Here is a 12,527-nt window from a genome sequence, read left to right on the forward strand (position 1 = left end):
AGGGTAAATTATATCCTAGAGTATATATCCTAGGGCGCCTGGGTGGCTCAGTGGGTTGAAGCCTCTGCCTTCAGCTCATGCCATGATCTCAGGGTCCTGGGATCGAGCCCCAGTTTGGGCTCTACTTAGCAAGGAGCCTGCTTCCTCTTCTCTCTCTCTCTGCCTGCCTCTCTGCCTACTTGTGATCTCTGTCAAATCAATAAAATCTTTAATAAAAAAAAAAAATGCAGGGACCTGAAGGGTAAATTATATCCTAGAGTATATATCCTAGAGCTTGTCTAATTAAAAAATAAAAAAAATAAATGGGGGGGGTGGTATAGGCTAATATGCAGAAGTGAATTAAAAAAAAAAAAAGCCCTTTTTCTTCTTTTCTCCAAATAATCTGCCATGTATGAAAGAACGTAAGGAATCCCCTCTGCCCTGGAAGAAGACGCCTTTGTAGCGGAAGCAATGACAGTCACACCACACCAAAAACAAGCCATGCCTGTCCCAGGTCTTAATGAGGACTACCATGAATTATTTCAGATTTATCACTGTGTGAAGCCATTTCTCATGACTGTTACTTTTAGCGGGGTTGTAAAAGACTCTGGCCACTTACCTGAAGGTCAAAACAAGCCCAGCTGAGGTTAGGAAGCCATGAAGCAACACACAAAGAACAACTTAGACTTAGTTGAGAGCAGGGTAGCCACGAGGAGGGCGGTGGGCTGAAGACTTCAGTTGACGCTGAAGCTATTTTAGGGGGAGACACTCTCCCTTTCCCTGCAGAAGGTAAGAGGGCGGATCCTACCAGATACACAGCAATTCATGTACTTCACAGAGAGTAAAACACAAACTAAGAACGCGACATTATAGAACTGCCCTGGTTAACTGACTCCATCTCATTCTCTTCTGGCATAGAGCTAGTGCTTGGCCAACAAGGGCCTTGGGAGCCCGGTACGTGGAGCCTGTATAACTTCAGTCCCTTGTCTAACCCAACCATGCCCTTTGTCACCCAAACTCACACTGCCTTGTTACATAACAGACAAGCTTATTTACTCTATTTCAGACATTTTATTTTTCCGATTCTAACATTAGGCTTTGATAAGTACAAAAATTCACAGGTACAAAAATTTCTGTATAGCCTTGTGGTAGTTAAAAAAACCCGTGAAAATAAAACAGTGTTTTAAGTTGCCAGTAGTAGCCATCTCTATACATCTGAGTGACAGTCTCCTTGAAGTGTGGCTGTAAAAATGGTGAGAACTGTTGTACTGTGATTATGTTACAATTTTTTATGACTCTTTTTCACTTGTCCCAGGAACTCTATCTCATGCCATCGGCGCTGGTATTTTGCTATGGACCAATTCTCCGCCTCTTTGGGGCTTCAATGATGACACCTTGATCCTTGATCTTTCAGCCTCACGTTCTGACCGTTGGAAGATTCTGACACCAGCCTCAAGAGCGAGAACAGCTGGATTGAGATTTTATAGCTTGTACTCTTCCCGATGTTAAAAAACAAAAAAGTAATGCTGAAAAAGATTGATGAATTTTTCATTCTGGAATAAATTTGTCCTCCTGCAAGGATTTAATTTTCATACTCCCACTGCAGATGGATTATATTTGATGAGCTTTTATTTCTTCAGAACATTAAAAAAAATTATTTTTTCTTGAAAAGATTGTTTCTTCTTATCCCTAGGATTCTGAGTAAAAATGATGGACGGGAACAGGGGAAATCTGAGTATACCTGTTTGTTTGTTTTCCCTACATCTAATAACCTGTTGGATACAGAGACTGGAGATCTCCATGGTCTTTGTTCAGCAGCTCCAGGTATGGAGGAGATGACAGACAAAACCAAAAGATTCACTTTATTTAATCACAGATAATAAAGATCTTGCCGGGATGTTCTAGGCATGAAGACCGGACAAACACCAGAAAGCTGAATCACAAGCTGTCTCACAGCTTAGACTTCTTTTTCCTCTGCTTAATGAGAAATAAATTATCATTGCTATCGGCCTCCAAGTAACTCTCCTTTTTCTTATGCTTGTTCCGCTTGCCCTCTCTGGAAGGCTTGTCTTCTCTTGGCTTGTGGGAATGTGACGAGTGGTGGAAGGACTTGGGAGCCTTCTGGGTTTTGAAAGAGCCAGGAGAAGAGTGGAGTTTGGGGCCCCTGGGGAAGTCCTCATCTGCTTCATGACACCTGTCAGCCTTCCTGTGTTTCTCACGCTCTTTATTGCTCCTGCTCGCCTCTTTTGGGGTTTCCTTCTTTTCTTGAGACCACCTGTTACTTTTACGGGAGGCATGGCTCTTCTTCCTGTTATGGTGGGACCGTGTATCTGCCACTTCCATGTGAGGTCTCTTGAACTGCCTAGGGAAATCCCCATTCTTCTGGAGTTCTGGAAAATAGAAAAGTATTTCTGCATTTTCAGCAACCAGACAGTCCATGCACAGCTGTCACAGATCTGTAAATAACTCAGCAGAGAGGGAAACCAGATAATGCAATGTTCATGATATGACATTCTAAATAGCTGTCACTAAGGTAAAACCACTCACCAAAAACTGCATGGTTCTAGTTCTGCATCGGATTGCTAAAAATGGAAAATATCCAGAAATCCAATGATATTTATTCTATTCAATACAGCTGAATTAGGTTGAACAATGGAGATGAAGACTAGTGAGAGCAGTAAACATCTTAGCTTTGTGAAGAAAACTCAGGTCTGACCAATTCAAATTCTCACAGTGATAAAGCAGCCCTTGATGATAAAGTAAAACAAGATGTATAAAATGGTCTTTTGATAAACTCATATGACATTTCAATTCCCTCTGAAGATAAAGTCTGGCCACAGGGCTTAGAGGTGGATGCCATACCGCACAGGAGATTTTTCCTCCAGAGTGGACATCACTGGCCTGGAGAGTATACACACACACGGCTATCTTAGAGGTTTTGGACCAGACCTGTTGTTCAATTTTGCTGGGACTTGGCACCCTTACTCTAAGTGTTTGATGGATGTGATTCTAATTGGTAAGTAGGAGATGAGGTTCCAGTAAGGGATGAAAATGAGCATGCCAACAAGACCTTGAAAGATTAAAGAAGTGGCCAATAAAAAAACAGGTGGAAATACAAGTATTTAGGGGACCAAAAAATAATGGATTCTAGGATATAGAGCAAAGGTAATTAATTAATTATAGACTTTATCATAAAATAAAAATTCCAATAGACCATAGAGAACCCAAAGTAGCCAGAGTTGTCAATCTAACTAGTTAAAAGGGAAAACAAATGGTTTTTCTAGCATTATAAAAGTTACCAAGACTCATTATAGAAAACCTGGGAAATACAGAAAAGTATATAAAAAATAAAACAGTAGCCACAATCTTTTAATTCAGAGGTGACATTTTGGTGCATTTCTTTTAAGTTTTTAAATTTAGTTCCCTAATATATATCTTCATGTACTATAATTTCTCTCTCTATAGTTGAGATAAAGTTCATATGAAATGTCATATGTAAAATATGCAGGAGTAGAGAAGTAGTTCCTTTTGAAGAAGACCCAAACTCAGAGAAAGTCGAGAAAAGAATAACAAGAAGTTGCAAAGTTAACAATGTATGGGTGAACTTGAAAAATATAGAACTGTTTTGTCCTGAAAGCAACAAAAGCAACTTGGTGAACCATCGTGAAGGATATGGAAAGAAAGAAGTCGAAAGAGTAGGCTCAAATTATAAAACAGAAGAACTTTACGTTAGTGACGGTAAAAAAGGAACCCAAGAGGGTGGCTGTAGACAGGAAGCTCTGCTGTAATCATGGCCAGTAAGAACAGACTTCTTTGGAGAAGCTCCAGAGATCACCAGGAATCACCTAGCAGAGAAAGCTTTTCTTTCCATGAAAAATACTAGGGATATATACAAAGGGAAAAAATAATTACTTGCCAAAAAGAAAACTCTCAAAGGAGCCTTTACAAACTCTGAATACCTACATGGCTGGAAGTTCTGGACATTTTGGTTATTATGTGAGAAAAATGTTTACTGTGAATAGAACATAACACAGTTTCTGAGGTGGGTGCCTGATTTCTGGAGATCAAGAAAGTTCTGGTTTTTCTGGCAATTATTTAAAAACCTTTTCTGTGTTAACCAACGACCCCCTTAGCAGGGAAAGACAGGGCAGAAGAAGGTATTTAGGAACTACTACAAAGGTGGATCTCACAAAAAGTCAGTAACATACCTTTCACTTTTCGTTTTATTCTCTGTTCTCTCTCCCGAATTTCGTATTTGTCATCATAGTAGTAGATGAATGGAGATGTTGGAAAGGTCTGGTTAAACATTCGTCTTTCTGTACATTCCTGCAAGTTGTTTGAAATTATTATTTCAAATTACCAAATTTGAGATTATGATGTTACCAGGGCACTGCTCAGACCATCTTTCTGGAAGATTACAAACCACTGTAGTTAGAAATGAGGCCCACACCAGGGATACCTGGCTAAGGCTGCAGTCTTAACTGGGACCCTGGGAAGATCACATCCAGTAACACCCAACCACACCCAACCGTGCTTACTTGCTGCTTTGAGGCTTGGATTTTCTTTCCTTCTGTACCCATGAAATCCTTATCTTTTCTCAACCTTCCCAGCCAAACCCCGCCCCCAGTCCGAGTCAAGAGCAACAGGGACTGAATCTCCACTGCACTTGCCTGCTTCCTCTGTTAGCGGGTTTATTTTATTTGGCCTCATGTTGCTTCAGACCTTTGCTTGTCTGTCTCTCCCAACAAACAGCCTTCTATCAAGTGCTTCTCCTTTCACATTTACACCCTAAATGTGGGTGTACATTTTTAGCCCTTTGCTCTTTTCCCTTCACTGCTAACAAGGGCGGTGGTTCTTATGGTGGGGAGCAGGATGGCGGTGGAGGGTTATATATAGCTTGAAACCGGGTAATTCTGAAACACCCCAAAGGAATCTTCTGTTAACTACCCCCACTCAAGATGAGATCACGCCTCTCACTCATTACCCTAAGCTGGCTTCCCACTCTCATGACTCTGGCTTTTCCACTGCTGCTATTTCCCAGATCACATTCTTGGCCTGAGCCACATCCAATACACTAGGCTTTATTTATCACGACCTGTTGATATATTTTCATTTGATACGTCTGGAACCACATTTTCTTTTCTCTGATACAGGCTTCCCTTTGGAACTTCCTTCTGTCTTCTGCCATCCTGCTTAAAATGTATTTTATAAATGTTTATTTCTTCTTAGATATGGAAGAAAATTAGAATACCCCTTAGGAAGAAAATATGTGAAACAGCCACATGACATTTAGTTGACTTATTGTAACTTTGGCATAATATATTGGACTTATAATTCTAAGACATCTGACCAAGCTGGTAGCCACACACTTTGGAACATAATTTGCAGAGTTTAAAAAATTATGAGTCATTCGAAATACATACTTTAGTATAAAGTAATAGAAATCTGTACCTACTATTAGGCTTTATCAAATCATAACATTTTACTTTAACTTACCTCAATTTTTGTCCCAAGGAGTGAAGCATTAATAATACAATTGAAATCTTCTTTCCCATGTCTCATTCCTCTCTTTCCCTTTCCAGAAACTGCCACTGTCTTAAAGTTGCTGCCTGCCATTCTCATATGTTTTACTCTTAACAACTAATAAACAATAAACAATGGTGTAAGTTTGAAGTGTGCAGACTTCATAAAAACAGTATCATTCTATAAAAGTTTTGAAGGAACTTTAGTTTATAATAGCTTTACAGAATAAACTGGGTGATGTTCCCTTGGATTATCTGTTTCTGAATAAAGGTTTGGTAAAACTTGACTGTAAAACTCTCTGGGTCTGATATATTTCAGGGGAGAGAATTCTGATTACTAATTTAATTTTTTTAGTGGTATTGGCCCACGTAAGATTTTTCTTCAGTCATTTTGGTTAATTAGTATTTTTTTTTGGTAGAACTGCTTATTTTATCTATATTTTCAGACTTAATTTTGAACTTTATAAAGTTTGTATAGTATTCTCGTATAATTAAACAATTTAAAACTATTTATAATTTTTATTCACTATTTGTACCTTTTCCTTTTCTTTGAGTAGTTTTTCTAGAAGTCTTTTCTTTTGAAAAGAAAATATTTTCAAAGAACCAACTTTTGGTTTTGTTGATGTTATTAATTTTGTTTTCTATTTTAATAATTTAGGGTCTTTATTATTTCCTTCTTCCAACTACCTTTAGAGATACTGTGCTGTTGACTTTCTGGATCTTTGGGGGCTTTTTTTGGATCCTGCAAGTTATAAGGCAAACCTGTATGGTAACATAAAGAACTACTTTTATAAATCACTATCCATGGTGGCTCCAAGTTCCCAGAAGAAAGGACATCCTTGCAAGACTTGGGTCTAAGATTCTGTTATAGTCTGAATGTTTGTACCCTTCCCTTCACCCCCAACCAAAATTTACCCCCAATGTGACCCTGTTAGGAGGTAGAGCCTTTGGGCAGTGATCAGGTCCTGATGGTGGAGCTCTGACAAATGGGATTAATTGTTCTTATAAAACAGGGCCCCTTCCGCCAAGAGCTCCCTACCATGTCCCACCCCTGTGAGGACACGACAAGAAAGTGTTATCTATGAGGAAGGCAGCCCTCAGCAGACATCGATTCTGCATGATCTTGGGCTTCCCAGCCTCTAGAACTCCAAGACAAATTTCTGTTGTTTATAAACCAGCCAGTCTATGGCAGTTTGTCTATAGCAGCCTAAATGGACTAAGAGAGACTCTAACCATAAAATATTAAGAAATAATTAAAATTACAAAGAGGTACTAAAGGTCTGACACACTCCCAGCGCCCACTCACACTTTCACACGCTCGTGGAGTAGGCTCTCTGCCTACAGTTCCTACTGTTTCCTATGGCAGTCTGCCTGCAGCAGAGATGCCTGCGAAGGTCCCTGCCTCCCCAACTAGACAGTGAATGGAGTCAAGGCAGGGCAGTGCTACATTCACCTCAGAATATCTTCCACAGGAAGAGGCTCTTTGGTAACATCTATAGAGCAGTATTTCTGAAACCAAAGGGGAGGGGTCCTCAGACATCTTTAATCATCTGCATAGTCTCCCATTTGGATCCTGTATGGTCTAGACTGGTGTGACTATACAAAGCTATAAGTACCATAAATATTTTCCAAAGCTAAATGTAAATTATATTTTGATTATCCACATCGCTGGTCCCCTCCATTAGCACAGACAATTGATAGTTGGCTATATAATTTATCTACTGTTCTGGATTAGCCACACCACTGATCTTCTTCATTAGTGTGAACAATCTAGAATTCTTCATCTATGGCAGCGACGAGGCGGCCAAATTTGCTTTATTGTAAATTAGAAACTATCTAAATCTAGATTTCAGGGATAAATTCCAAATGTTTTTAATATATTTCCTATCTACATTAGCAGGAGTGACTAGTAACCAGTATGTGTCCAACTGTAATTGTTTTTCTTTAATTGAACAAACATAAATGCTAAAATCACACGCCTTTGCTTTAAAGAGGTCAGCAAGCATGAACTGTACACCTATGTGATCTGTGTGGCAGTGGAATGCTTATGTGGAGAGGTTTCCTAAACAGTGTTGGCAACACCCGAGTTTTGGCAACGAGGAGGAATGCACAAAGCAGGAGAAGATCTAGAGATGATAATTTTGTAAGAAGAAGTGCTCTCTAATAAGGCTTTCAGTGTGAGTTCTACGGAAATGAAGGAAGTACACTGCACGGTTTCTCTACCCTTATCACCATACTATGGGTTTGTTCACACTGGAAACAGGATCCCCGTGTCAGTACTGAGAAATCTCCCTGTACAACTTCTTTGCTTTGTAGATAAAGAAACTGAGGGCCAGAGAGAAAATGTCGGTTGTTCAAGTCACACAGTTAAGTCGGCAGCAGAGCAAAAACTGGAACTGAGGATCAGAGCTCCATCCCACTTTCCTATTCTATCCTTTCACCCCCTGGTCCCGCTGCCCCAACACAGAAGAAAAACTTCATCTGCCTGTGCACTGTGCCCCGGTGCCCTGGCCATTCTGCTCTCTCCCTAGGCTACTGAGCTCCAGCCCCAGGGTCTGCATGGTCAGAATTCAAGTCACAAAGGGCAGTCGTCCCCCATCCTACTGCTCAGAGTCCTACCCATTTTGAGGACTCTGTCCCCACTGAATGCTTTCCACCTCTTGTCGTCAGATTGGATCTGATTTTAGTTTATTTTGGTTTTTTAGGCTGCTAGGAGCCCACGGGAGACTAGGGATGTCTTTCTCCATACAGATTTCCTACTTTTTGTGCCACCGCCTTTGTTCCTCTGCCACAGGATTCCCAGAATGCAGGAGAACTCTGAGTCGATTCTACTGCAGCCTGTCTCTGAGATGAGCTGCTGCTTCATAGTTAGTGAGACAACTGGCTAGGAGACTCCCTCCCATCCCATGGCAACCAGTTTCTTCTGCTCTGACACCCCCATACCTGAAACACACATAATTTGGCCCTTTCAGTTGGGGCTGGGAACATGCAGTTTGGATAGGGAATGTGGACGTTTGTGGCGCATGCAGGCTAGTCAATGATGCAGCCCCTCTGTCTTTTCAACAGCATCGGGGTTTAGAGGTGCGTGATGAAGATTTAAGGGTACTGTGTGTGAACACTGGAGATACTGGAGAACTACACAGAAAATCTAAAATCAGGATCTAGCTGTGTCAAAGTCATAGCAAACATAAGAACTCACGAGAACTGTAACCATTCTGCTGACTACTTCTATCTGTCTGATTGATTTTATGGCTTCTGTGTTTGTTTTAGCCTAACTTGTTCCTGTATATTTAAAATAATTAGAAGAATATGCTCTGACAGATCCCTTACTCTGGCAGGGATGGAAGAAGTCAGCTGGCTGAAAATATACAAAATCTTACTTCAGGATGTTAGTTTATTAAAAAAGTAAGCATTTAGAATTACACTCGTTTCATCTTTTGGCAACCACTCCCAGCAAAATAGAATGCTTTATGCCCCAACACTACTCAAACTTACGTGTCCATAATGGCCTTCTTGCCCACAGTTGTAGCAATACACTAAGGCTGATTGTCCAGAAGGGGTCTTCGGCTTTTTGGGTGGTCCAGGCTTGGTCTGCAACATGAGTATTTGCGAGGGTTTATTACATGTTAGAAGAAAATTGAAACCTGATTCTTTCCCGAAGAGCTCCTTTTCGGTAAGAGACTCCTTAGAGAGACGGCCTCCTAGAGTTTTGTGTGAGGACCTCGTGTCCAGATGGTTGTCTGTGTTAAAGTGTGTAACAAGACATTCTTTCAGACTTGAAATCAGTGTGTTCTTTCCTCTCCTTCACTCCTCATTCCATTCGGCGCTGTGCCCAGGACTGTGCTTGGTATCAGGTCTCTCAGAGACGCACAAGAGGTGAGTAGAACGTGACAGACATATAAATAAATAATGACAGAACGATGTAATAAGCACAGTGACAGAAACATGTACAAGGTATGAACGCAGTGGCAAGAGAGACCCACTATCGGATGGGGTAGAAGAAGTCAGGGAAAGCTTTCTTCGAAGTGTCAAACTGAAATCTACTCTCAAAGGATTAAGTAGAAGTCAAATGGAAAGTCTTAGGTAGAAGGGACAGGATGAACAATGGCATGAAACTGAGAAGGAGCATACATGCTGACAACGTACAACGCGCACATCCAGGTGAACTTGACAAATGAGGCTGGAGAAAGCAGGGCAAAGAAGGGAGGGCCTTATAAATTATCTTAAGGAGCTTGGGGTTTATCTGGGCTTCTCCATTTTAAGTGTAGTTTTACATGTAGGAGCCAAACAGAATTTTATTTTGGAAAACCATTTGGGCTTGGAGTTTGCAGGGGTGGAGGGGAGGGGTGGTAGTGAGTACGAGAGGAGAAGGTTGGATGCAGTGAGAAGGTGGCTGTAAGGAAAGTCAGTGAGGTGATGAGGACCTAAAGTCCTAAGAGTAAAGTACAAGATAGGAAAAAGGGAACAGATTTGGCAAATACATGAGGTGATAAAACCCGTATCACTCGAACACTGGAAAGACACGGAATGAAGGAAAGGAGAAAATGGAATACTTTTGGGGTTTCTAAGTTGGGTTAATTAGCAGTAGTACCAACACTTGTTTCAGAAAAGGCAGGGGAAAAAAAGAGCCAAATTAGAGGGAAAGATAATGAAGTCTAACTTGGATGTTGTGTATTTTGGTAGAGATGTCCACCAGGCAGGTGTCTACGTGAGATTAAAGCTTAAGGAACAAGTGTGAGCTTCCAGGTCTATCTGGAAGAAATCTGGATAGTAGTGGAGACTCAGGTGACCTGAGCGGACATCACCGCCATACCCAGTATGAGCAACAGTGACGCAGGACAGACCCCGGGAACAACACTTAAGGGGCAGACAAAGGAGCCTGAGAAAGGGACAGAGAAGGACAGTTTGAAGGAGGCAGAACCACAGGAGAATACAGTCAAAGACCTTAGAGAACAGCTTCAAAAAGGATGAACTGAGCTTCAGTGTCAAATATAGGAAAGGCTTACTGAGATCAGAACTGAGAAACATCTGTTAGATTTGTCAACCTTTCATCGATAACCTTAGTGTGAGAATCTTGGAATTAGTGGAAAGATAAAAAAGAGTAGAAGGCAAACAGGTTGAAGAGTGAAGCAGTGAATAAAAAGGTGACAAAACCGTAAGGAAGAACAAGAAATGATAACCCCACAGAAGCCAGGATGGTGGTTACTCCTGAGGGGAGAAAACAATTCACAAAGGCTTTCTGGGTAGCCACAATTTTCTATTTCTTGAACACAGTGGTGTTACAGAACTTCTGTGTATGTTATGTAACTCATTTACTAAACTGTATACGTTTTATGCACTTTTTAATATGTATGTTACATTTAACAATAAGAAAAATTTTTTTAGAGATTTTATTTATTTATTAGAAAGAGAGAGAGCACGAGCAGAGGGAGCAGCAGGCTCCCCACTGAGCAAGGAGCCAGATGTGGAACTTGATCCCAGGACTCTGGGATCATGACCTAAGCCAAAGGTAGATGCTTAACCAACTGAACCACCCAGGCATCCCAGTAGGAAATATTTTAAAAAACTGAACAGAGGTTGAAAATATAAAACAAAAGGTATACATTACTTCGAGAAGCTAAATAACAAGGGGCAGAAGAAGATTGAGCAAGACCTAGGAAGGGGGTTTGGTGGAGTTTGCTATTAGAATGAGAGAGAGAGGGAGATCTGAACACCTGAGAAAGCTAGTAGAGATGGAGGAGTTGGAAACAAGAGAAAAGGGAGAAAACAGAGCAAAACCCCTGAGGCAGCGGGGGCCTTAAACAGAAGGAGAAAAACCCAATTGCCCTCCCACTCCACTCCTTTTGGATACTGGAAGAAAGCTAAGGATGGGGTATAAACTTGGGTAAGTTTCTTTTCTCTTTCTCTTTCTTTTTCCTTTTCTCTCTTTCTTTCTTTTTTTAGGTCAACAGTATACCCAACACAGAGCTTGAACTCATGACCCCAAGGTCAAGAACTGCAGACTCCCCAGACAGAGCCTGCCAGGCTTACCCTGCTTACGTTCTTCAATGGAATGCAATAATGAAGAGTGCTGTTCTGCCAACTAATTTTGTTACTATTGTTTAAGGTGGCAAACAGGTGGTCTGTGGAGGTTTTACTTTCTTGACACCAGAAAATTATCTATAGGTTATAAAAACTGTTTTCAAACAACTTTACTTTCAGTTTCTATTTCCAAAATGGAAAACTAGAGGGTAAAAGTAACCCAGAAGCTCTTTTCTACTGGAAATGACTATACAGGTTACACAAAATAGAATTCACAACCTCAGCTCTTACCAATTGGGATATAATAAAAAAAAAACACAGCAAAAGGTCTTATATTCTCCAATAAAAAAATGTGGTTCATTAATGAAGACAAGCTGAAGGTCATCAAGCACAGATTTGATAGGGATGCAAACAAGCAATGTACCACTCACTTACTGCAGTGGTTCACACATTTGTTCAGGTATACAATTCCAGGAAGACATGAAATTGTTAAGCAGAAATTATTTTTCCATCTTTGTATTACCTGATGTGACACAAAATTGCAACCATGAGCATATACGTGGTTTAAGAGAAAGAAATAAAACCCAAAGATATGTCATGGATGTGAAGGCAGAACACAATGTGTCATGACGGAAGACGTTGTCAAAAGCTACTGATGGGTTAAATAAGATAAAGACTATGAAATGCACTGGATTAGCGATCGGGAAGTAGCTGGCAACTGGAACCTGTTGTGAACAGTTTATTCAAGGGGTAGAAGTGCAAACCAGATTGTAATGGGTTTATTAGAAGTAGAAAGAAATATAGAACAGTACGCTGATGACTTTTAAGAGACTAGTTTGGGTATGGGGGAAAGGAAGGGACAAGTACAGCAGAACAAGTTCAAGGATGCCTCCATCAGTGATTTCTTTTTTTTTTTTTAAGATTTTTATTTATTTATTTGACAGAGAGAGATCACAAGTAGGCAGAGAAGCAGGCAGAGAGAGAGGAGAAGGCAAACTCCCTGCT

General features: G+C 40.6%; 1 protein-coding gene across 3 annotated transcripts in view; it reads right to left on the reverse strand.

Moving 5' to 3' along the window:
- Positions 1 to 270: 270 nt before the first annotated feature.
- ZCCHC7 (zinc finger CCHC-type containing 7) overlaps positions 271 to 12,527 on the reverse strand; it is a 243,368-nt gene continuing 231,111 nt past the window's right edge. For 2 of the 3 annotated variants that reach the window (XM_059411297.1, XM_059411299.1), the window contains exons 7-9: positions 8,997 to 9,092; positions 4,188 to 4,305; positions 271 to 2,369 (exon numbers count right to left, since the gene is read on the reverse strand). In XM_059411297.1, coding sequence (XP_059267280.1) covers positions 1,930 to 2,369; positions 4,188 to 4,305; positions 8,997 to 9,092 — 654 coding nt within the window. In that variant the 3' untranslated portion in view covers positions 271 to 1,929. The remainder of the gene's footprint in view (positions 2,370 to 4,187; positions 4,306 to 8,996; positions 9,093 to 12,527) is intronic. The other variant, XM_059411296.1, reaches the window with a different exon arrangement.

This window comes from Mustela nigripes, chromosome 9 (genome assembly GCF_022355385.1).
Source record: "Mustela nigripes isolate SB6536 chromosome 9, MUSNIG.SB6536, whole genome shotgun sequence".
Taxonomy (NCBI): Eukaryota; Metazoa; Chordata; class Mammalia; order Carnivora; family Mustelidae; genus Mustela; species Mustela nigripes.